Here is a 27,513-nt window from a genome sequence, read left to right as displayed (position 1 = left end):
CTAACTTTGAATAAAGATAACTTTATTATTAATCGAATTAGATACAATTGAGGCATTGTAAAATTTGCAATTTGTAAACAGAATATATTTTACTTTTAGTATTATTTTTTATTTAGAACTGGCACTCTACTTTACAAAAGTTGTATGCTCCTCGTTCGTATGTTTGACTGTTCAATTTTAGGAAACTGCTTTTGCTTGTTACTCTTTATTCACTTAAAAAGCATAAATTAAGTATATGTCTCTGAGTTGTTTTTCACGAAAAAAGTTTAAAACTTTTAGATGAAACTTCATGAATTTAATTCTATTTAATATATCTTACTCTTCAATTATTTTTTTTTTTCTAGTTTACTCATTTAATTCGATCAAATTCCAAGTATTCAGGTTAATCAATCCTTTTTGTATAATTGTGTGCGATTGTTAATTTGTTGACCAGTTGGGTGGGTGGCCTGTGCGCAGTCGACGGAGTTTCAATCGGATGATTGATGACGATCATTTATCATGTTTTAACCACATATGTTTAGAGCTTGAATCAACACATGAATTTGTGAATTTCTTTTCTACGGAGGGAGGGGGGGAGAGGCTCAAGTTTTTCAATGTAACATTCGTAGCTTTTCCAAAAATGTAGATGAACTTTTGGTCTATCTAGATAGTTTACCAACTTTGGATTTCATAATACTAACAGAATGCTGGTTGAGAGAAGGTGAGGAGGGAATACCTTTAGAGGGATTTGACTATGCAATTACTGACAGACGACGAAACAGAGCCGACGGTGTTATAGTTTACTACAATAAAAGATTATCAGTGAGTGCCGTACAAACTTCTATTGCTGATGTGTATGGCTTAAAATTGGAATTTTCTTTCAAAAATCAAAATTATTGTCTTTTGGCTTTCTACCGGACTTTCGACTGCGATATTCAATTATTTTTAGACTCAATGGACGACTATATTAACCAATTCAATAGAGCCACAACAATTATTTGGAGTGGTGACTTCAACTTTGACTTATTAGGAATACTTTGAACACTGACACTTACTTAAACACATTGATAGGAGCAGGACTTTTTCAGTGCATTGACAAACCAACAAGAGTAACTGAAAACACAAAATCTTGTATAGACCATTTTTTTATACGGTATAATGATATGGTAAATGTGCGATCAGCTGTTTTGCAATCGCACTTGACAGATCACTACAGCATAGGACTCACTATTGATTTGGACAATTTTACACAGACTGACATGACTGACACTATCACACACCACTACATTGATCGCGCTCTCTTAGCCGCCAACCTGAGTCGAATCAACTACAATAGCATCACACAGCACATGACGTCAACCAATGTTCCGCTGATTTTTCCTATTTATTTTCTGAGGCAATCTCCAGTTCTAAAAAATCATTAAAAAATATTTCCACTAGATATAGAAGCTCAAACCCTGGATCACTCGAGATCTAATTGTGTTGATTCGTGAAAGAGACAAGATGAGCAAAAAAGTAAAAAACCAACCATTTAACTTAGAGCTGAAGCGAAATTTTTGTGTCTTCAGACAACAAGTTACAAATAAACTTAAGAATTCAAAACGGATGTACTATCGTAATAAATTGAACCAGTGCCAAAATGATCCTAAATTGTTTTGGAAGCTGATAAACGAGTTAGGAGGAAGAAATGTGAAAAAGGATAGCTTTCCATTGGATAAATTTCTGTCCAATTCACCACATACACCTATCACTGTCTGCAGAGATGTAGCAAATGATTTCAACATTTTTTTTGCTGCAGTAGGAGAGAATCTAGCTCGTTCGATCAATTCAGGTGGTGCTCTGATAGTGAATGATACTGACTATGTTGTAGACACAGAATTTGCGTTTCATCCTGTTTCTGAGCGGGACGTGTTAAGGTGTGTGACCGCACTAAGAGGTGGTTCGGCGCCTGGTTACGACCGGATCTCGGCCTGCCTTCTTAAAGATAATATCCATATAATCCTTGAACCTCTCCTTCATATAATAAATCTGAGTTTGACAAACGGAGTTTTTCCTGATATCTATAAGATTGCCAAAGTTTTTCCACTTTATAAAACAGGCTGTTTTTCAGATAAAAATAATTACAGACCGATTTCTCTACTGATAGTTTTCTCCAAAATTCTAGAGAAAATTGCCAAGGAGCAACTTGTTGCTTACTTAACATTGAATAACATTATTACAGACCGGCAATATGGCTTTAGGAGTGACAGATGTGTTCTGATGTGATGTTTGATGTGAACAAAGCTTTGCATAGTGCTGTGTCAGGTGATATGAAGGCTTTGATGATATTTCTTGATCTCAAAAAAGCCTTCGATAGTGTTGACAGAGATAAGTTGATTGATAAATTGAGAGCAATAGGAATTGTGGGTAAGGCAATTGACTGGTTTTCCAGCTACCTTACAAACAGACAGCAATATGTATCTATATGTGGGGCAGAGGGAGAGAAGCTACCAATCAATTTTGGGGTTGTTCAGGGAAGTACCCTGGGCCCAATACTTTTTTCAATTTATATTAATAATATCTCTCGGTTAACTTTGAATGGCGAAATTTTCCTTTTCGCTGATGATACTTAATACTTGTTCAGGGAAGCACTTGGCTTGAAACCAAAAACAGAGCTTTATCTGATCTACTTAATGTTAAAAAATGGCTTGATCAAAATATATTATCACTAAATATATCTAAAACCAAGTTCATGCCAATTGCATTAATCCATACAACTGATTACAATCTAGAGGATCTTAAAATTCATAATTGTAATGACTTTTTAAATATTCGTGCAGATGTCAAAGTATTGAACAAGTTTTCTCATATAAGTATCTGGGCGTCATTTTTGATTCCAGACTTAAGTGGATACAACATATTGACTTCCAATTGAAAACCTTACGTAAATATATATTTGCATTCAGGCAGCTTGGAGAAATTCTCAATTTTAACGAACTTAAAGTAGCTTATTTTGCCTTTGTACAGTCTCGCCTCTCATATGGCATCTTAGCATGGGGAGCAGCCTACCGCACCCATCTAAGAAGACTAGAAATTATTCAAAAAGCAATCAGTAGCTATGAATTGTGGGGATGGACCGGTTTTTTTGCGCAATTACCCCCCTCCCCCTCCCCCACCCCCCCCCCCTGAGTTTGTGCAAATCCCCCTCCCCCTCCCCCTTCCCCCTCCCCCTCTAGAGTTTGCACATGCGCAAACTCCCCCTCTCTCCCCTCTCCCTCTCCTTCTCCCTCTCCCTCTCCTTCTCCCTCTCCTTCTCCCTCTCCTTCTTCTTCCCTCTCCTTCTCCCTCTCCCTCTCCCTCTCCCTCTCCCTCTCCTTCTCCTTCTCCCTCTCCCTCTCCCTCTCCCTCTCCTTCTCCTTCTCCCTCTCCTTCTCCTTCTCCCTCTCCCTCTCCCTCTCCCTCTCCTTATCTTATCTCCCCTCTCCCAGTGAGGACGAGGGGGTTGAAAAGAGAGAGAGATATATCTCTCCCCTTCCCCTTTCCAAGGTGAGGGAAAAAAAAATTCCCTTTGAGGGAAAAATTCCCTCTCTATACTGACAGATTAAAGTGAATCCATCTAATGCTATACTGACAGATTAAAGTGAATGCTAAATGAGGGAAAAAATTCTCTACTGTCAAATTAAAGTGAATCTGTTACATCTTTATACTGACAGATTAAAGTGAATCCATCTAATGCTATACTGTCAAATTAAAGTGAATGCTAGATGAGGGAAAAAATAATGTCCCTTTGAGGGAAAAATTCTCTACTGTCAAATTAAAGTGAATCCATATTTCTACTGAGTGAATCTGTTACATCTTTATACTGTAAAATTATAAAGTGATTGCAAATTAATACAATTGGTTTGCTTTCCACCCGACAGTTAAGAAAAATTTCACAAATTTATATTGAAATTTTCTATGTGCGTTATTTTTTAAGTGTTTCTCCGAGAATATCTATAGTAAATTTAGTATGAACAAGCATTCCAAAAATGGCTATAGATATCCTCAGACCTATATCACTTGGGGTATCAGCTCTATTGATGTCTTAACAGAGAGAGGTCAATGATCTAAGTTGATCTTTTACATTTTTTATCTGCAATGTCATACAAGCATTTCCAAAGTTCATCGGAATTTGTAACAATAGTTGAGAAATCATTTGCACTACAATAATGTAGATGACCTGTATCTAGTATGTCCAATAATTCGAAAATCTCAGATAAAATTGGAAAATGTACATTTTCTGTTTTTGTTAACGCTAGATCAACATCATCGCCTTGGAATCCTGTTGAAAATTTAATATTTTTTGCAATAGAATCAAATTCATTGAATGAAATTGACATCAAGAGGCGAGTTAATTTTTTGAATTTTGCAAAGCTAAAACACTGCATGACCTTGATTGCTATGAACTATAATTGATAAGGTAGGAATGTGCACTTAGCTGTAACAGTTGTGTCTGAGGGGGCGTATCTCTGATAAGGTAGGAATGTGCACTTAGCTGTAACAGTTGTGTCTGAGGGGGCGTATCTCGTGTCCTCACTCAATCAAGTCTACACTGATACTAAACCAAAATGTTCGAGGAAATATCTATATATTTGTTTACAACATTTCACTACAACAATACATCATAACTTCATCTTCAATTTTAATCAATTTATCTATAGACAAATTGTATGGACGGTAATAGCACAAATAGTCTCTTATATCGTTCAAATTAACTGTGCTTAGAAAAATGTCTTTCAATTGTTTCGCCAAACTATAATTTTCAGGAGTTGATTTCCTAATTGCACTTTCACACTCATCATACCAGTCTATGCAGTTTTTTAACCTCACTTCCAATTCGTTGTCAGCAGCTAACCACTTTGCCGGATCCATCGTTGTCGAGCGAATGGAGAAAACTATGTGTAGGCGGGCACTATTATAGAATAATTAAACGGTCTTTCTTCATTAATAATTGTAGACAGACAACACGTGCGAGCTTTATGCAATCTCAGTGCATGCAAGCAATAAACACACTGTAATTCCTTTCCGTTGTAGAAGAATCCATATCGTGCAAAGTTTCTTTTCTGAGCATTTGTATACATAGACGCCAATTTCATACTTTGCATTCGATTGTTTTCGCACAAGAAATTATTTGTTTGATACATATTTTTAAACAGCAAAGAATTATAATGTTGGGCAGAGAATAAAGCACACCTTCCATCAGGTCTATACTTATGTATCTTACACGCATCATAACACCACGAAGTGGTGAAAAAGCTGAAATCGGGCTTGACAAAGTCCTCCGGTATGCATTGTACGTTAGAATGCAATCTTCTCAAAAACTTTGCTTTTTCAGTTCCTTTTGTAAAAATTTTTTCATAACCTGCGAGGTATTCACGGATAATTGTCTCATTCCATTCCAAATCTCCATCTTCCCATTTTATTTTATGATAGTTACGTTCCAGCCATGTTACGTCGTTAAACAATTTTGTAGTCAATTCCATCTTTGGAAATGGTGATTTGAAATGAAATACAACATAATTATTGCTCTCATCGACAATAGCAAGTTCTTTCACAATAATTTGATTACAAGTTTGTTTAAACCAGTGAAGATCAACCGTAGCAATTTTCGTAGGTGTCTGCTTTTGCACTCCTTTCTGTTCCTCTTCTCGTTTCTGTTCCTCCACCTCTGGCGCCCCCCTCCTCCTCCTCCTCCTCTCCCGACTTCTGGATTGGTGTACTACTCCTCCTTGGTTCATAATAGAAATTTGTTGATTCAATATCGTAAAGTAGCGACGACTGAGTTTGAGCTTTGTCCAAAATATCAGAATCAAGATCACACTGGATAGCAATAGAGCGAGTTTGTGGCTTGTCCAAAATATCAGAACACAAAGAATAGGACATGATTCCTGTTCAAAGGTAAAACTGATAATGGCTTACATTTGGCGCAGTACACACCTTATATAACCTGCAGTTATGCACTCTATCAACAAATTACTGAACTTCTTTCACCATGCTCGTGAGAGGCGTGTACTCCATCACATGATCGCTAATTAAAACGCAATACGCGGAAGTATTTGCAGGTACTGCACTATTAAATTCCATTTCAATACGAACATCTGTCAATGATTTCAAATGACTTGGTTGGTGTGAACAATCTACAACAATCAGCGGTGTTGATTCACAAAACGTTTTAAAATCGATTTCTGTTCCGAGTTCGCTATTGATTGAATGATTATAATATGAGGGTGCGAAATCCAGGAACATCCGGTATAAAACTTCCTTCTTATCTAGCAGATTTTCGTATGGATAATACTCACTATTCAAATATACTTTAACATTGTAAATATTACAGCTGTCAAAATTAGATATTGATTTTTTAATTTTATTCTTTCGATCAGTTTGAAATGCAATTATAATATATTTTGGAGTATCAAAATTCGATGTCGTGCATACTGACCAAGAATGAACAAGTGAATTTTGCAAATTTGGTAATTCACAAATTTCCCAATGGCGAAAACTTAATTTCAGTGGAGTGTCGGCATCGAGCAGTCTCAAAAATTTCAATCGCACATGATCTTCTAAAGTAATGTAGGGCATCCGCCATTGGAGCTTAGTAATTTTTACACTAACCTCTGTACCGGTTGCAGACTCGACGCAATTGAGGTCTGAGGGCGACCTCAATAATACAAGCTCTTGTTTCAAGTTTAAAATTATTCTTTGAAAATCTTCAAAAAATGGAAGGATTAATTTCAACGGCACACAGAAAGTGAATTTATTATCTGTTAGCTCATATCCTGCTCTGTCAAAACCAGCTAAATGATATGTGTTTTTATCAGATGCGTTCTTCACAAGAATAGCTTTAATTGTAGAAGTTAAACCATTAATCTTGATTTGGAAATTTGTTGACCTGCTAATTCGTATCGTATTTCATCAAAAAGGTTGCCCACTATGTTACTGCTTAATTTATAGTCTGCCGCAATGGGCGCACCAGCCGGTTGAGTTGCCTCCCCTGCTACTGTAATCGCAGGCGCTGCCGGTTTTGTGCAGCTAACCGTTCCCTCAATCAATATAAATGATTTGCAAGGTAAAGTGTACACATCCAATGAATTTATTCCTATCCGAGCTTCATCAGAGTTTTTTATTTCTTGTCCCGAATAAACTGTATGAGTATGAAATTGGAATTTGGTTATGTCATTATAAAACTGAAGCTCTGTCTCCACATCCAGAATATCACTAATTGCTGCGCCTGACATTCCGCCAATCAACTATAAAACCTAATTTAATATTCTCGCACTTTTAGCCGATAACGCCCTATTGCTTTTACTAGATGTTGATGCTATCACGTTCCTTTCTCTAATGACTTGATTGGTCTTATTCGAACGCGGATTAAAAACAAGATATCCCATTACTTTTGTTTTTCACGTATGTGCAGTCTAATTGTAATTGTATCTCCGCGGAAATCAATAAACGATCCGTTCTGGTCTGTCACCTTTACATTAATAGTTTGAATTCGACGTGTATTCAAAGGTACATAAATAATTGGAGAGGGTACTTTGTTTATTAAATAACCGCTAGGAACCTTTGGCAAAAATTCGTAGATTATATGTTTTTCTTTCCCGTTAAAGTAACTGCCACATGCTAAATTACACTCAACAAGAATACTGTCAATGCTTGCTATGTTAACCAAATGTTTGGAATAATACCATTTATTTGCTTGCAAAACAACATTATCAAAACCGAGTATCTTAGCAATCGAATCAGAACGTGTTAAATCAATAGGCTTATCAGAATAAATTTCAATCTTCATAGTATTTGCATTTGCACGTATAATAAGTTTATTCTTCTTCCCATCAATATTCAATTTATTCTTTAAAGATTTTATAATATCTTCAAGTTCATATGCGCCGGTATCCAACATGATTAACTTATCGCCATATTTGAAGCTAGAATTTGTTCCTTTGTTTATGTTTGCAATACTATTGTAACTAGAAAAATTAATCAGTCCAATTTCCCATTCACAATTTTTGTCCAATTCTATAATTTCTTGTAATGTTCATAGAGGTTACTTGACTTTGATCTTAAGGTAATAACGACCATCTTGTGTGTTCACCACAAACACTTAATTACAACTGATTTGCAAGAAACAATAATGTAAGATGGCCACAAAAATCGCTATTTAATGGCTGCATATGCTCCACATTATAAAATATATTTACTCCATTTTCTTTTTTCCAATATTTGTCCAATTCGTATGGCGGTTGTAGATTTCCAATTGGATCAAAATACCATACATTAGAGCCAACTTTCTTATATGCTACCCAATGTGTGCCATCCTTGCTTTCCCTTGCTAAATTCACAATGGCATTTTCGTTTTTTAGAATTTTTTTGGGTAATGCATCTAGCATATATATCCTCTTAGCTGAATCTGTAATAATTTTGACCATCAATCAAATCATATTACTCAATTCTCCTTCAATATTCATGCCTTCTTCTTCTTCTTCTTCCTACTCTTCTTTGTTGTTCTACGTTTCTTAACTTGAGGGAATAAACTCACTCCATATGATGGTGGTGGGGGTGGGGGTAGAAGTCTGCCACCACTAAGCGTGGGTAAGGCTTCAAATAATATCCTTTTCCTGCAATATGTTGTTTCAACTGAGCTATAGCTTTGCGTCTAATATCATTACTATAACTTCTCCTCTCATTCTTCTTCTTCTTCTTCTTTCTCAAAGACCCACCAAACGCCGCTTTAGCTTTCATAACGTTTGTAACAAGATAGCTAAGTGCTTTCTCGGCAAGGGTGTTTGAGGATTTTTGAAAATGTCCCATGCAGCGTTTGCTAGAGCTCTGTCAGCTACCGCTCGAGTTTTATTATCGCTATTTTGAGTATAGGCTATATCATGTATCTTGCAAGCTCTATCTAATGAATTTATACCTTGATCACCTCTCTTTAACCTTTCATTAACCTTGGTGCCCGCCCGCAATACTCGTATCCCGGAATATGATATTCTTCTCCCAGGTTATCAATTACCTTATTTAAAATAGTTGATGTCACATTACCTGCCAAACCTGACACACCTTTAAAAACTCTTGCCGCTGAACTCAAGATTCCTCTACCCCGTTTCCTCGAACTCTGCTTTTTTCTCCTACATACCATTTTTCATTACCTTTCAACTCAATGGTTGAACATTAACTGAGGTTAATTAATCAATACATCAACTTGAATTGAATTGGTTTAATTTTCAATCGAGTTGGAAATGAATTCACATCACAATCAATCATAGTCAAAAATGTCTAGACTGAAACAACATATCGTTCACTCTCTCTCACACAACTGTTTACAAGATTTTATGTTTTCGGGGCTAATACAAAGCCAGCATATTGCCCAAGACCCATCTTAGATGTAATAAGATCTCCGACTTGCTCCTCAGTCAAATTATGTTGTTTAGCCTCTATCCAATTCATATTAAAACTAACTTTTGCGTAATTCCTTACAATATCATAGGCCATTTTGTGAATGAATAATTTAAGATAATCTATGAAAGCGGGTGAACATTGCAGTCTCATGACAGCACCCTCTTCCGAATTTTTAATTGCCTCAGCTATTTCATCATGAACGATTTTCACAGCAACTGCCATCTCGTTTTTCTTAATAAAATCTCCTATATCATTTTTAGTTGCATACTTTTCCGCAATTTGCTCAATTAGAATAGCAATAGCATCTTTTGTAATGAATTGTTCAATACCCTCCATAATATTAGCTTTTATTGCACTCGCCATTTCAGATAATCGTTTTTCAAACTCTTCCTTTGTTAATGAAGAACTAGTCAATTTCTGCAAAGTAGATTCTAAATATTGCTTATCAATTCCCGATGGCTGTGATAGATAGATAGATAGATAGATAAACGAATTTATTTCAGGAAACAAAAGATACATTTCACAAGTAATCAGTAATGTCACTAGTGTAACAGAACAACAAATAAAAAATTGTATTATTAGCTCAAATTCGATAAGCTTAGCCGAAGCCGTCAGCCAGAGTTGAGTAGTTTCTACTATCTAATCTTGATAGAAAATTCTCCCAAAAAAAAAAATCGGATTCTACTTCTAAATATAATTGATGAAACAACAATATACTTACTATAAATATAAATAAACCGATATTTAACACAGATAAATCGATAATATTATGTAAACCAAGTCCAATTTTATCTTTAAAAATTAAATTCCCTTACAAGAAAATCTCTATATTTCTGTGCTGATGTCAAAAAACCTATTAAGCATTTCCAATTCTCGCCATTCAAATACTCATGTACCATTTCATTAGTCATAACCGAGCAGCCGAACCATTTTACTCGGAATTCCGATAAGGCTTTACATCTTCCAATAAAATGATAGGTGTCTTCCACCTCACCACTGTTGCATAAAGAACATATGTAACTATTTTCTCCACGATCCACTCTAAAATTCAATGACAATAATGCTCCCCTCGCCCTAAAAATAATGCTGATCATTCTTCTTTTATTATTGTCATTTATATAACCTGATTGCAATCCATTCCTTCCTAAATTAAAGTAAATTTGATGAAACTGAGAAGTTGCTGCCCTGTCCCACCATAAACCTTGAAATTTATCACGTATCCTGCCCACAATCTTTTCGCATCCTCTTCCCCAAAGATCTGGTTGGTTCATGGGATCTACCCACTCTTCATTAAATTCATAAAATAATTTTCTCCAATCTTTATACCAACCACTCTTCTTCTGCGTCAGTAATATTGATACTCTCTTCGTAAATCTAGAATCCGGCTGTGCAAGAGTTTTTAATATGTATTTGTAATTCATTTTCAATGTTTGAAGCCACATAACATCTCTACCACTTTCTAAATATACTATGTAGTTGGGAGTATTCTTTGGTATAGCGTACAATCGTTTAATAAAAACCTATTGAAACGTTCTATATCCTCCCTCTCTTGACATCCCCAACCTGCCCTGCATATGTGATTGTTGACTTGCTAACTGCTTCGAAAAATTTCCATTTCGTAGATACTGGTACCTCATCATTACCAATTAGCTTACGCCATAAACTATTGATACCATACCTCGCTGCCGTCAATTTACTCGCAAAATGTGTTGTTAGTGACAAGGTGGTGTAAGCGTAATTCCTAAATATTTATATTCATTTACTACTTCAATAGCTTCCCCACCGTAATGCCATCTCTCACTTCTACTCAATCTACCACCCCTCCTAAACACTATCATTTTGGATTTTTCCCTGTTCAAAACTAAGTTCCATCGGTTGCAATATTGCTCCAGCCTGTTGATCATACTCTGCATTACATTTACGTTATCAGCTAAGAGAACTAAATCATCCGCATATAAAAGTGAATTTATTTTTGATTCTCCTACCATCAAGCCTCCGCCTAAACTCTCACAGATATCATATGTGAAAAGATTGAATAAAATTGGGGATACCAAACAACCCTGTTTTAATCCGCTTACAAGCCTGATATCTTCTGTTACGCCCTTATCACACCATATAACTGAGGACGTATCTTCATATAAGGCTTTGATCATGCGGACAAATTTATTTGAAACTCCTATCTCTAATAGTTTATACACGAGAGCATCCCTATCTATAAAGTCGTACGCGGCCTTGAAATCAACAAAAAAACAATAAACTTTCTTATGTCTCACGTTTGTATAATACTTAATTAAACTCTGTAATACAAATATGTTATCTATGGATGAGTACCCCGCCCTGAAACCTGCTTGGTTCTCCGCAATAATGTTCCTTAATTTCACCCATTCTTCTAACCTTTTCAAGAGGATACCTACGTAAGCTTTGTACATTGAGTTCACAAATGAAATAGCCCTATAATTATTTGGGTCTTTAGGGTCTCCTTTCTTATGCAGGGGAAATATTATTGATTTTTTAAAAGCTACCGGACATACTCCTTTATTGTAAACTTCATTAAAAAATTTACACATTAACTCTTTAAATTCTAAAGGGGCTCTTTTATAGAATTCAGCGGGGATTCTATCTTCACCCGGAGCTTTTCCATTTTTTAATTTTCTTAATGATGAGTTGACTTCCTCCATACTGATCACCCTATCCAGCATATCATTGTTATGTAAGGGCTCTGCATATATCGTTGAACCGCTAACTCTCAAAGGTGTGTATAATTGCTTGAAGTGACCTATCCATTCTTCTGCACTTATGTGTGCTGCTTGTGTTGCGTTATATCCTTTAAATTTTCTAACCATCTCCCAAAACATTTTCGAATCCTTAACTGTACCAACCTTGTTTTTTACGTCCTCCCAATATTTTCCCTTCTTACTTTTACAGAGAGCCTTATACTCTTTCCTTACATTAGCATATTCGTTTCTTACCTGACTTGAATTATTTTTTCGAAACAAATTTAGGAGCGAAAACATTTGTATTCTTTTATTTTCACATTCTCTATCATACCAATCATTATTTCTGAATTTTTTCCTGCCCGGTTTTGGTTCACACTTAAAGTTAGCTGCATCGTATATAAGATCTTTTAATACATTACTGGTCTCATCGATATTATCTGGGAGAGAAATGACTTCTCTACACTTACTCACTAGCTTTTCCATGAAAATACTATCATCAAGACATTTTAAGGATACTTTTGGGGCGATTGGTATTAATCTATCTTCATTCTCCTTATAACTATTACACAAAAATTTAATACATATTGGCAAATGATCCGAGTAACTCGCTGGTATAACTTTAAACTCTTCTATTGCATTCAAACATTCTAGACTCACGCAACACAAATCTATCACTGATGCCCCATTATTATTTATAAACGTAAACTCTCCCAGTAAATCACCTATATTCCTACCATTCAAAATTATCATATTATATTCTTCACATAATTCTATTATTTTCTTCCCTTTAATATTAATTACGTTATCTTTTGAGTTTCTTTCATGAAATATAGTTGCGTGATCTAGTAATACTTCTTGCGGCAGATTCTGACAAGTTCCCACTCTCCCATTCAAATCTCCGGCAAGAATCAAACTACTTGTGTTATCTAGAGTAGATATGAAGTCATACAGAGCACAAAAATCCAACTCCCACTCTCCTTGTAAGCCTCCACTTAAATAAACTGGAACAATGGTAATGTTTTTCTCTATCAGAACAACTAAGTTTCTTCCATTTATATTTTCTAATCTAACAATATCTTCTTTCCTGCTCTTAATAGCTATTAATTGCCCCTTTTTTGCTCTACCAAATTGTGAATCCCTCGTTGCAAATTCCCAAACAAAATTATATCCCTCTAAATACTTTTCAAAATATACATGGTTACCTTCCTCTACAAAGGTTTCCAACAGAATGAAACACTCATACTTTCTAAGAAAATCAAATATATCCTGAATAGACTTACCCCTCAGCCCAGCTACATTGTAAACCAATATATCTAATTCACTACACTCTCTTTCTGCCTGACTGACGGCTTTGGCTCAATTAACTTCATCACTGTTAGTTTCATTATTATGTCCTTCGTTGGTATCCCTCATCGCCGCGAGTACAGTGTCCGTGTGATCGCCTAGGATTTCCCGCAGTCTTTCCTCTCCGCTCCGGTTGCCAATTTTCAAACGCCCGGTTTCCTCGATTCCGAAAGTCACATTCCCTATGGTAATTCGATCATGATTTACGAATACTTTTTCTTGTGGACGTATTTTAATTATCTCCTTTCTCATCGCGAATAGTTTAGCCCTAGATTTTCTTGTTTCGAAAGAGAAGTCTTTGTGCACATAATACCCAGTACCTTTCAGTTTTTTAGCATTTTTTAGAATATGGAACACATCAGAGTCATCGGGAAAGTGTGCTATTATAGGACCATTGTCCTTTGCAGCTCCTAGGGGATGAGCTCGGTTTATCCATATATCCTTTCGTGATCCCAAATAGTCAGCACAAAAGTTTTTCACCACCGATAAAGGGTTGAACGTTTTCACATTATATTTGAGCCCCTTGAAGATGAGATTATTTCGACGACTCCTATCTTCAAGATCGATAACCCGTTTCGACAAAGATTTGTTCGTTATAGAAATCTGATTTAATTTGTTTGTTAGTTTTTTATTTTCAGTCACTAATTGATCCACCACTGTTTTCATAGTTGCAATATCCTGTTGAGAGTCCTTCCTGAATTGCTGCAGTTTCTCATCTATATTGGAAGTTATACGATTCTCAAAGTCCTGAAATAGTTTTTCCATGAATTCTTCGTCGACACCCATCGTTGTTTTCTTTCTACTCGATTGGCCCTCGACCTCTGGTGAATTCTTTTTCTTGTGGACGTATTTTAATTATCTCCTTTCTCATCGCGAATAGTTTAGCCCTAGATTTTCTTGTTTCGAAAGAGAAGTCTTTGTGCACATAATACCCAGTACCTTTCAGTTTTTTAGCATTTTTTAGAATATGGAACACATCAGAGTCATCGGGAAAGTGTGCTATTATAGGACCATTGTCCTTTGCAGCTCCTAGGGGATGAGCTCGGTTTATCCATATATCCTTTCGTGATCCCAAATAGTCAGCACAAAAGTTTTTCACCACCGATAAAGGGTTGAACGTTTTCACATTATATTTGAGCCCCTTGAAGATGAGATTATTTCGACGACTCCTATCTTCAAGATCGATAACCCGTTTCGACAAAGATTTGTTCGTTATAGAAATCTGATTTAATTTGTTTGTTAGTTTTTTATTTTCAGTCACTAATTGATCCACCACTGTTTTCATAGTTGCAATATCCTGTTGAGAGTCCTTCCTGAATTGCTGCAGTTTCTCATCTATATTGGAAGTTATACGATTCTCAAAGTCCTGAAATAGTTTTTCCATGAATTCTTCGTCGACACCCATCGTTGTTTTCTTTCTACTCGATTGGCCCTCGACCTCTGGTGAATTTTGCGATCTTCCTCTCTTCGACGAAACAGTAGGAGTACAATAACTTTGAATATCTCTTTGCATAACACTACTGAATTTCACACACACACATACAGCTTCCACTACTCGTTTTATTGATTGGTCAGTTGAATTCAATAATTGAAAGAATGTTTTCAAAGACAGCAAAGTTAAAAACACCGAAAAATAGATTCGAATAATTCACGCTCAATCCAGTTGAATCCCGATATTTTCCTTCCTTTATATTACATTCTTTTAAAATTGTAAGAAAATTATGCGGTTTACGATTCCAAACTGTATGACAAAGTTTACTTAAATCTTTATAAGACATATCTCCTCCAACATGATCTCTGTGAATTAATTTCAGACTCAATAAATCCATCTTAAAAATTTTTATCATATTTGCGTTATCTCTAGTGAAATGTTTCTGTGTAGCTCCATAACTCTGAATTAAATATGCAGTGTCAATATTTCGATGTCATCCCATAGTAAAATATTCTCTTATCTGTGGCACATTACTCAGTTGCAAGTCATCAAAAATTACCAAGCTATATTCAGGGATACGGTTTGGATGGGGAATTTGGCTCACATCATCTTTCATGTGAAATCCGATATTTTTCAAACCTGCAAATACCTTATTTAAAAAAACATATTTTGGTTGATATAAACTTTTGCTAAATAAGTAAATGTGCTTAAATTTTAAACCATTTTCAGCAAATACTAAATTAAATAAGAGATTTGTTTTTCCCCCAGCACTGGGAGATATAATTAACATTCGTGCATTGTGAGGTAGTAGATCTCCATTTTTACAAAATGCAGGCTTTTCTTTATTTGTAATTAATTTATCAAAGTTAACAATTGGTAATTGGCTCATGATTACAAACGTACAGAACGTGATCTGATAAGGTACTGAAAATTTTTACAATAGTTAGAACAAAGCCACTGGTATTTAGAACAATGACCAAGGGCATGATGACACTACATGTATAGAGAGGCGTTTCCCAGAGATTGGAATGCAGGCCAACACTCTCCACCTCCTCTCCTCCTCATCATCAGACAGATTATGGATGTTCAAAAGATTCTTATATTACGAAATGAGAACCAATGTTTGATGATGACAAATAATACTTCTAATATATTTTCAACAAATGTACATCATGATATTCACAATAAATGTTCAATAGATTATTTACAATAAATGTACATGTTATTTACAATTGAGTACAAAAGATTATTTTTCATCTAATAATTGATCTTTACTAATATAGCTAGGTTTAGAAAATCCAATCCATTTCACTAACAATCCTTTTTTATCACGTTTTAATATTTTTTCAATCAAATACACTTGTCTCTCCGTTTCATTTAATTGCGTTTTTTTAATTTCTTCTGCATAAAACCGGCCACTAATTACTTCACCGTTTAGATCTCTCAGTGAGTAGGTTATAGGTTTGGAAGGGAAAATGGAGTGAATCACAAAATACTCTGCGCTCCAGTTTATGTTATAAGATTTATCGAAAAATAATCGTTTCTTCGAGATTCGCACGATATCGCCTAGCTTAAATTTTGGTTTTGAATTTTTCAATTTATATCGTCTATTGAATGCAGAATTCAATGACGATAAAACATGTGTACGATCTTTCCTGCGAACATCTTTAGGTTTCATTCTAATTGAACTGTGCACTGTAGCATTATAATTTTGAACCAAACTGTCTAGATTGGTTAACCAGTTTTTGGTTCCGTGCTCAGTTAAATATCTATAAATTTTCGATTTCAGTGTTCTAATCAGCCGTTCAACTATAGATGCTTTCTTATCGGTAAAAACATGGTAATGTTTAATACTATATTTATCTAATAATGCTTTAACTTTTGAATTGAAGAATTCTGTTCCCTGATCTGTTTGAAACAGCTTAATGCTCTTATTTTTAGAAATAATTGGTTGGAGAGCGTTAAATACAGATCGACTTGTCTTGTCTTTTAATGGTACACAATATGCAAATTTTGTAAAACAATTAATAACAACTAAGATATATTTATAACCCTTATTAAAACGTGATAAACTCATCATTTCAATAAGGTCTGCTTGAAGGAGATCTTTTTCACTTTTCAGTTTATACTTGCGAGTGGGATAGTTCACACGCGGCACGCTATGAAGCTCTAAAGCTAGCTTAGATCTGATAATATTCATGATATTTACAACGGACAAATCGAATTAGTGGTGTTGGATGATTGTCACGACACATACTGATCAATCAGTTGAAGTGTTGAGGGTATAATGACCGAAAGGCAGAGTATTCAGACCATTTTCTTCAATGTATCTTTTATCGTCATAAGGACTCAAACAGACCTTAGCACATTCGACCTGAAACATACTATGGTTATAGGATCTTAACATACTAAATTTTTCTACATGTACACTACGTTCAAACAATGATTTCTTATACAAATTAAAATTAAGTTTTCTACATTTAACCGATGACTTTACTCCTTTTGCTAAGCATTTATTTACAACCTCGTCATCATTCTCATTACAAACTAAAAAGCTGTAAAGTTTCGATCTAAGACCTATAAATTTAGAGATTGGCCTTGAGCCCGTTTCATCCTTAAACTTACCTACAACTTTATTTCTCTCCATGGAAAAGCAAGGGTGGGCAGGTGGATAGTTAGAAGTATCGAAAAGGGTCAAATTTTCTCTAATCAACTGATACACATCTTCGACTTTTAGGTTTAGAAGAAAACTGTCGGTATCAGTCATACAGAGTTCTACGCGGTTCCAGGGTACGATTTTTTGTAATTTGCAATAGAAAAAATCGTACATATGGAATTTACTCAACTCCAGTACGGAAAAGCCGGAATAGACAGGTTTGTTCATTTTAAGTTCCAACTTGCGAGAGAAAACCGCGATCACGTCCGGACTAATTATTTGCCAGCGTTTGCATAACGGATTTGAAATGTACTTGTCTAATCGTTTTTCGTCTGTAATAATTTTAACATTCATATGTTTCCGAACTGATTGTATAGTCTTACCAAAAATCAGATTGCAACAGGCCTTAAAGAAGGATATTTCAAATTCATTTTTCGCGTTCTGTCTATTCCGGATATTGAAGTCGATGTAGCTTTTCAGCCAGGGAGATTGGGAAAAACTAATGACGCGATGCACTTTCAATAATTTCAAACCGAGCTGAAGGTAGAGTTTTAAATTGACATAGTGTACAATGTACTTTTCACGGTTAAAAAGTGTGTTCATGAGTTTTCTGGTCACTCCCTGACCGTTCTCATTTGTCTGATACTTGGACAGCAATTCCCGCGGTGGAGTTAAGTGTAGTGGCGCGAGAGGGAAGCTGGCATGCTTATCGTGTAAATCTTTCGGGTACTCGAGATCACATTCAATTACGTAACCAGTTCCTGAATTGCTGTCCAAATTCGCGAAATCAAGTTTGGAAATTTCTTCCTCTGTGAGGAATTTGAAATTCCCAAAAGGGAGGGGTCTGCTCATAGCTTCCGAGTATAAACTGTTTGCATCGATATAAAGCAGATAATTAGACGGTTTTGAAGGATCGTATGTTTCGGGTAGATGTTTGTTATTTGCTTCGCAATAACGTTTACCGATAAATGACACCCCACCCCTCATCCCCGCCTCAAACATAAGATGCATGTCCGGATCTGTAAGTAATTGCAGTTCGATTTTAGTGTGTTTCAGCATGCAATTCCAGGTGAAGTGCGCGAGAGAAAGAAAATGGGTCACATCGAGGCCGTATGAGCTAAAAAGCGTAGACCTCATGGATTCAAAAACTACCGCTAATAGCATTACGTCCAAACATAAATAAAAATCGTGATATTCACCCAGATTTTTCAGCTTGAATGTTGAGAACACTCTTTGCGCATGCTCATATTCTTCGCGAGACAGAGGTGTATCAGTTAAGTCGTTATGAAAACATTCAATGGGAGAGAGCGATGTTTCCGCGAATTTTTCGGGACAGCTCATGTACGAGTAGGGATATACTCCTTTTTTCAACAAGAGCTGTCTGTGTTCGCGAGGTGGATCATGAAACACCGAAAATAATCGTTCGAACTTCTTTTCCATGTCTGTACTTTCTACCAAATTATGCACCAATACTTCCAAGGATTCAGACATAAACTTGTAGGAATCTAAAAATTTAATTTTGCCTACTGAAAGTGTCAAAAATCTCTCTGACGTATTTGCGATGCAGGAAATTTCTTTTTTACATTTACCGAGCGATTTCAGAATAAAATGCGAATCAAAACCGGAGAAATTATGAAAATAACACGAAATGTACTCCGGAGTACGAGCTGTTAAATTGCAAGAAACATGTGCTGCACATAGGTAATTACTGGTTTCATGTGCATGGTGACGACATTTAATATCGGTTTCTGAGAACGGTTCAGCACAAAGCCCGCAGTTTACTGAATTTTGAAATTCGCGCTCTTCACTTTCGGACAAATGTTGCATCGGAATTTCACGTTTCATATCCTCATACAAAATTTCGCCAAGATCTGTAATTTCCTGAAGAAATTTCTCCATGATTTTTTCGTCTAAACTACTCGATCTATGGAGTACAAGTCCTTAGGCGATTTCTCCGTTTACATCTATAACAACGAAACAATACCCGCAAGGAATATGCCGCGCCGTTTTCTTTGTGTAACTACGAGTAACTTCATCAGAATCGGAATCATCATCATCATCATTATCAATATTCACAACGTATGTTTCTAAATCTGCGTAAATGGTGTACTTTTTCTTCAACGTCGCGCCTAGTTTTTTGAATTTAATTGTCTCTCCGCGTTTAGGATATGAAACGCGCTGAGATTCAAACTTGGAACAAAGTTCCACATGTTTCAACAAATTTGCTTTACCGTCTACATTTCGAGTTTTGTCTGATGTGAACCGGTGGAAACAGAAATTGCATACATGTACTTGACCCTTGTGTTTTGAAAGGTGACAGAAAAGATGCGATAAACCGTTTTTCCCGTTTGCGGTATTTACTAAACAATAATGAGTTTTTCCTGCATCGCCTTTCAACATTAAAAGATTAATTTGGTGTTTACGAGTGCGGAAAATGCTTGTACGGTAGGGGAAAAACTTTTTGTTGTCATACGCAATGACGTGAATTGCAATGTCCGGATTGAGTATTTCAAATTTCTTAATATCGCGTGTCGTCACCGGGAAATTTACACCTCGCATATTGAGTCTGTGAGCAAACTTGCTCAAATACTTTACAGTCAAGTTCGTGTTCCTTGGCTTCTGATGGAAATATGCGAGCACTGACCATAAAAAACATTTTTCGTCAGAGAGATTTTTGACATTTATAATACAATTTTTGTTTTTCAAAAACTGGGGTGTTTGAATGGAACTGGATGTGTATATAGGATTAAATTTAATCACGTTCACATCCAGTGATTCAATTTTCTTTAGCACCCATCCAGACCCATGTCTTACGAAATTTTCGAAAGATGAGAGGATTTTTCTCACAGCCAAGAAAAAATGCTCATTAAAATCTTCATAGTTCTCAAGCACGTTTAGCGCTATGTTGGAGTAACTATGTAGATTTATTAGAGATGAAACAGACTCATCAACCTTGTCATCCAGCACCACTAATTTATACAATAAAACGTTTAAAACTATGTACCACTTTACATTTGCATCATACCGTGCCGCATGCTCCCTAATTATCTCGAAAACTCGAGTTTTCGACCTCTCAAGCACATTCTCAATGTCAATATCCTCGTCATCGAGGGTGATGCGATGGCGGACTGCGCTTGAATTGATGCCACGAAGTCTGCGTTCCCTCGGCATGATGCTGAAAAAACAAAAGAATAATGATCAGGATGGCATAGGCAATTAATAGTGTAAAGGAGTACAATTCACAATCAGTTGTGAATTAGCATTCACGATGTTATCACAAGGACAGATTATGTTGCATGAAAGATTGAGATTATTAACATTCGATAAAAGATGGTTGAAATCTTCTCCGCATTTGTCCGCGGAAAACATGGCGAAAGAGGGATTTATATTCTCATCTGCACCAGACATTGTGCTATGTGTATTTTGTTCAATTTATTTGGGAAAATGGGAAGAAAGTGACATACCAGCAATAGAACATGCAAGGTACAGCCCGAACTGTAGAAGGAAAGGAAATATAACAATTGAAGAGGAGAATTACGATAATAATATTCTACGAGAATATGAAGAAAGATATTCAACTTTTAATTGTGTAGAAGATTCATCCGTTCAAGGAGAGTATTTTGAAAAGCATCATCATCTACATTGCGACTTTTGTAAATCATTATGCAATAAAGCAGAGTATTTTGCGAGAAATGGTTATTTCTTACATAAAAATCCATTCTATTTGCAATGTGTCTATTGCAAATATATTATCGAAAATCCATTTGAAAAAGTAATACATTTACCGTTTTGTTTATATGAAGAGTGTGAGAAAGAAGAGCGGGGCTTGGATGTTCCGGATATACCGTATCGTAAAGATGAAGTAAAATCGCATGCATGCAGTATATTGTAGAAGGTTTTTTCTCCTCTGAGGACAAGAACTGTCCTCGGAGGAGAAAAACTGTGCTCGGAGGAGAAAAACTGTCCTCGGAGCATAATTTTCCTCCTCAGAGGATAAAATCGAAGTAAAAATGTACTTACATGTACTGGTTGATGCTGCGTGAATCTCCTCGAGTGTAGAGGTGTAGATAGCGGCCTATGGTACAGGTGTAGATAGCGGTCTATGGTACAGGTGTAGATAGCGACCTATGGTATGATTGATTCCTCTCAGGTGTAGATACTGCCTTTGACTCCTCGAGTTGAGAGGTGAGAAAATGCTGTGAAAACAATGAAATATTTAATAACTGTAACCAAATATATATAAGTAGAGTACTATAAAGTACAATAAATTATCGCTAGAGTGTGCTTTTCATAATAATAATAATAATAATAAGCTAGAGCAAGCTAATCTGTTAGTAGTGATCTTGTCTTTGCTGATACAACATCAAGCTACTGTACTGAGATGGATAATGTGTTTGGTGCGGGATCAGTGGAGTCTGAGTTAAAGTCTTCAGATTTGTGCATTCAATTCATTATAGATAGACATTTTAATCAATTAAGTGAATACCATTCTGTTCCTTTAGAAAAAATGAGATATCAATATAAATTAAGTGAACTCTTGGACATGCACCTAGATATATTGGACGAGTTAGCAGAAAAAGGATGGACAAATCTACAATATTTAACTTTTGTGAGAGATTATGAAAAATTAGGAGTTTGGCATAGTGATAACTATAATCATATTCTTGTTTGTGATTTATATGGTACATCATATGATAAATTCTGGGGGAATGGCGATATGCCAGGCTCATGTGTGTGTGCAATAATTACACAGTCTATCAATAGAATTAAGAAGGTTATAATAGAAAACAATGCTCATTTAACAAAAGAACAATTAAATAAACTTATCTGGAATTTTTTACAAGATTCTTCAGATGAAACAGGCTTAGAACAAGATTGACAAAGAAAGATCAAAATCAAGTATGTGTGCAATATTGTAAATAAATGAAATGCATCAACTTTGCTACTGGTTGGTTAAATATTAAAATGCGTTATCTCATTGATGATAGAAAACACTGTCAAGATAAGATTCATGTTTGAAAAATGAGCTCCTCTTACTTCCTTTTTGAAGGATCTAACATGGAGAACAATATTGTCCTCGGAGAAGAGGAAAATTTAAGTAAAAATGAACTTACATGTGTTGATTTGATGAAATGAAATAATCGGATATGCTTCTCTCAGCTCCTCGACTCGGTTCAGGTATTGTTCCAGCTTAGCTCCTCGGCTATGATTTTCTCGATGCAGGTAAGTTTCCCTCACGAGAGCACAACTGCTTATGAGACCGAGTAGTGAGGTGAGAAAATGCTGTGAAAAACAATGAAATATTTAATAACTGTAACCAAATATATATTATAAAAATCAATTTAGTGTTATTTCACAAAAATATGAGAATGTAACAAAAATTTTTACTTACAATCAATAATGTTAGCGTCGAGCTAAACCTCTGTGGAGTATGCAGTGCTCGCCAATTGTGATAGGCCTCCTCGGCAGCTAGTACGTGTAGACAAGTGCACTCAATCACTCTCCACTACGCAAGCTGCATTGAATGATAAGAAATTAAAAATGTGTTTTTATATAGCTTGATGTACGCACAAGCTGACATCACTCGGTCGCTCACTCAGTCAAGGCCGGGCAACGCCCTCCCGACCTTCACAAGGCCGCCCGAGGAGCAGAATGGATTCACTTCAACTGGCAGTATAGGAAGGCAGGATTAAAAAGGAACTCACGACTGATTTCTCTTTCACATGGCTTTTGCAATAGAGGAAAAAGCGGCAACGTGCCAGGAGGCTCGAGTTGGGTGCAAGCCACATATAAAGTGACATATAAAGTGAATAATATGGATTCACTTCAACTGGCAGTATAGGAAGGCAGGATTAAAAAGGAACTCACGACTGATTTCTCTTTCACATGGCTTTCGTAATAGAGGAAAAAGCAGTAGATATGGAGTAAGTGAGAATAGGAGATAACGCATGGGGCCATCTGTTTTTGGGCCATCTGTTTTTTTCCACCTAGTAGTTTGCACAATCTTTAAGCTTATGCGAGAGACAGAGAAATGATGGGTGTATCACTCTCTCTCTCTCATACCCTCCGAATTATTCAATTTGCAATCACTTTATAATTTTACAGTATAAAGATGTAACAGATTCACTCAGTATAAAGATGTAACAGATTCACTTTAATTTGACAGTAGATACAGTATAAGTTATTAGATGTATTAATTTGCAATCACTTTATAATTTTACATAATTGCGCAAAAAAACCGGTCCATCCCCACAATTCATAGCTACTGCAATCCTTAAAGCTGGCTTTCGTAAATGTCGAAGATACCCCTCATCTTTATTATTTCAGGAAATTAGAGGTATTTCTAATAAATATTAGAACAATTATTTTTTCAAGATACCCTTGAAAAAATTATACATAAAGGATTTATTCACTCATGTTTATAAACATTTTGGTTCAATTTTAATACCATCTCTACATTCTCACAACACGAGATATGCAGCCACAGTTGGGATCAGATCTATCCAGCTGACAAGATCCTTCTCAACAACAAATTGCTTCTTCCTATCTCAAGTAATATATCGTAATTATAAAAGATTATTTCCGCAAAATAACATTTTTTCAGCAGTAAGTCTTCCAATTTTCAAAAAAAGATTGAAATATTGGTTGTTTGAAATAAGTGAGGAGGAGACTGTGGCTCTGGTCTTGGCGGGCGGCGGACTCACCTGACTGCAAAATTAACATGACTTTTACTAACTCTATACCAATACTGACTGACTCTATACGATACAGACTGGCTATATACGATACAGACGGACTTTACAATACAGAATGACTTTCTGCGATACAAAACTATGACATTCATTTGAATGAAATCACCCTCATAAATTGAATTAATTTTGCCTCTCTTTCTTCTCCCCCTTCATAAGGATTCACTATACCTACTTGAAATTTCAACTCGAGTCTACGCACAGGCCACAGTGCCCATGTAGACTCATTCCATAACCTATAATATGGAAACTTAATTTAAGTACATAATTATTCGTATTTTATATTTTATATTATTCATCATTTGTGTACTTACTGTATTTTTGGAATAAAGAATATTCTTGATTGATTGATTGATTAAGTAAAATATAAAATTTCTCGGTAATCAATTCTCAGAATGCTGATTATGTAGCTTAAAAACTTTTATAAGTTGGAGACTGATATACATACTGTAACTTTCAGGATAAGTTATTGGTCAAATACTCTACCTTTTGACATACATAAATGAATTTCAACCCCTCATAAGTGGTTGACTTAGACCTTCATAAGGACATCTCATTTACATTTATGACAGTTTGGCACACTGTCAAACGAGAGAATAAAGGGGAACATTTCGGGAGCATCTTTTGAAATGAAATGTAAAAATCTGGTGTGGCGCACTCACACAACTTTCCTTGCCGTTATGAAAATTGATCACCTGACGCTAATGTTCCCGCGCATCTCAAGTCTACTATTCAGTGATTTGAGCCAGCTGGTGACAGGGCAATAACGCTGGAGACACACATGAGGTCTGCTATCTCTTCATAGTGAATGATTTAATAGAATCAACAATAATTTGCAATTGAATAATCACATTTTCTCGAATTTAAAGCTTATTTTCAATTTTAGGTGAAAATGTTACTGAACATTAATTGTAGAGATTTTCATGCTCAATCTACTCCACTTGATTTTTTTTGTTTCAATTGTATCTGAAGCCTGATAATTGGGATTCTATCTGCATTGATGGGGCGGAGCTCCTGAAATTTTTACAGATATGGGACTTGTGACAGTTGATAGAGCTTATCAATTACTATTTTAGGTATGAATTTGATCAAAATCGTTGGAGCGGTTTCCGAGAAAATCACGAAAAACCTTGTTTTTGACAACATTTTCGCCATTTTAGCCGCCATCTTGAATTGCATTTGATCGAAATTGTTCGTGTCGGATCCTTATAGTGAAAGGACCTTAAGTTCCAAATGTCAAGTCATTCCGTTAATTGGGAGATGAGATATCGTGTACACAGACGCACATACACTCATACACACACACACACACACACACACACACACACACACACACACACACACACACACACACCACACACACACACACACACACACACACACCACACCACACACACACACAACACACACACACACACACACACACACACACACACACACACACACACACACACAACACACCACACACACACACACACACACACACACACACACACACCACACACACCACACACCACACACCACACACACACACACACACACACACACACACACACCACACACACACACACACACACACCACACACACAACACACACACACACACACACACACACACACCACACACACACACACACACACACACACAACACACACACACACCACACCACACACACACACACACACACACACACACACACACACACACACACACACACCACACACACACACACACACACAGACCAATACCCAAAAACCAGTTTTTTGGACTCAGGGGACCTTCAAACGTATAGAAATTTAGAAATTGGGGTACCTTAATTTTTTTCAGAAAGCAATACTTTCCTTACCTATGGTAATAGGGCAAGGAAAGTAAAAAGTACCAAACAGATTACTAAATAAATAATCAGTTTTTCAATGTGTTTCGTTATTCATCAAAAAAAGTGTTGTTTTAAGTTTTATTACTTTTATCAATCATTTCTATAAAAACTAAAACCTCAATCAGCCGCCATTTTTGATAAAAGTATCATAGAACATTTTTATTGATGTCGTCGTTCTTGTTTTAAAAAGGCCTTTAAAACTATGAGCCACACAATGGGTGTTTACATTTTTAATATTTGAGTTACAAACCCTCATTTCTTCAAAAACTAAAACTTCAATCAGCCGCCATTTTGGATACAATTATCATAGAACATTATTATTGATGTCATCTTTCTTGTTTTAAAAAGACCTTTAAAATGATTAACCACACAATGGGTGTTTACATTTTAAATATCCCAGTTACAACCCCCAAGTAAACACGTTATGTGGGGTTGGAACTTGGTTGTACATTAAAAGGTAGAGTATTCTATCAATAACTGATCCTGAAAGTTACAGAATTATATCTACAACAGTCTCCAAATTATTGAAGGGTTCCCATACATATGACTCACTCTGTATATGTGCATATGTATCGTTGAATTTCAAAGGTTGTTGAAAAACTGTGTTTGAAGGAGGTTCCGTCTTTGGGTAGCAGTGATTGGACATTGGTTGCAAAAAGGCAAACATGTAGAAGAAATTTGAAAAGAGTATTGGGAGCAAGCGGTGAAGTGTACGAAACGATGAGTTCTTCTTTGATTCAAGTAACTGATTTGCAATTTCTCCACATGTATTGGGACTACTAATTTATGATTATTCCATACTTTCATAAAAGAAAGCCTTTTTGACATGATTGTTTTATTCACAAATAAGTTTATTGAATGAACTATTTTCATTTCACATCATATTGGACACTTCAATTTTCTATCTGTAAGTCAAATATTTTCTTGGATTTTTATTTTTATACTTTGAAAACATGATCAATAATAATAATTTACTAATGATGAATTTTATGATGAATATGTATGTCATTGGCCTTTGATGATACTGCTATTTCCTTATAATTGGAAAAAACTCAAGAATAGTATAATAGTAGGTTGCCTTGATCACATAAGACGCGTGGAGACCGCAGCCTGCTATGGTGTGACGTCATGCTGCGACCTCTCGCCCTGGCTTAACATGCATTCAAATGTAAAAATGCCAACTTTGAGCCCTCATAGCAAATCAACCATCAACTTTACATGGAAGTGATTGACATCAAAATGTTCAGCATTTTATCCCCTTTGAAACAATATCAAACTAATTTTCAGTAAAAATCCTATAAATGTTACCGACGAGTCTAAAACAAATCGTTTGAACACACAATTTG

At 35.8% G+C, this 27,513-nt stretch overlaps 1 protein-coding gene across 1 annotated transcript; it reads right to left on the bottom strand.

Moving 5' to 3' along the window:
- Positions 1–12,940: 12,940 nt before the first annotated feature.
- Positions 12,941–15,001, bottom strand: LOC120353123. The gene is made up of 2 exons (XM_039435782.1): positions 14,893–15,001; positions 12,941–14,273 (listed from the first exon to the last, which is right to left on the bottom strand). Exons 1-2 carry the CDS (start codon positions 14,965–14,967, stop codon positions 13,467–13,469), a joined length of 882 nt encoding a protein of 293 aa, XP_039291716.1. The 5' UTR covers positions 14,968–15,001; the 3' UTR covers positions 12,941–13,466.
- Between the last annotated feature and the right edge of the window lie 12,512 nt (positions 15,002–27,513).

The sequence above is a fragment of the Nilaparvata lugens genome, chromosome 9 (genome assembly GCF_014356525.2).
Source record: "Nilaparvata lugens isolate BPH chromosome 9, ASM1435652v1, whole genome shotgun sequence".
Lineage (NCBI taxonomy): Eukaryota > Metazoa > Arthropoda > Insecta > Hemiptera > Delphacidae > Nilaparvata > Nilaparvata lugens.
This window is presented reverse-complemented; position numbering and strand designations above follow the sequence as displayed.

What these genes read in the sequence shown, in the direction of transcription:
- LOC120353123 (XM_039435782.1), bottom strand. Translation starts at nt 14,967, where the DNA reads ATGCAAAGAGATATTCAAAGTTATTGTACTCCTACTGTTTCGTCGAAG. An exon ending in GATCGCAAAATTCACCAGAG is followed by an intron (nt 14,274 to 14,892) that starts GTCGAGGGCCAA and finishes AATTCACCAGAG; the next exon opens with GTCGAGGGCCAATCGAGTAG.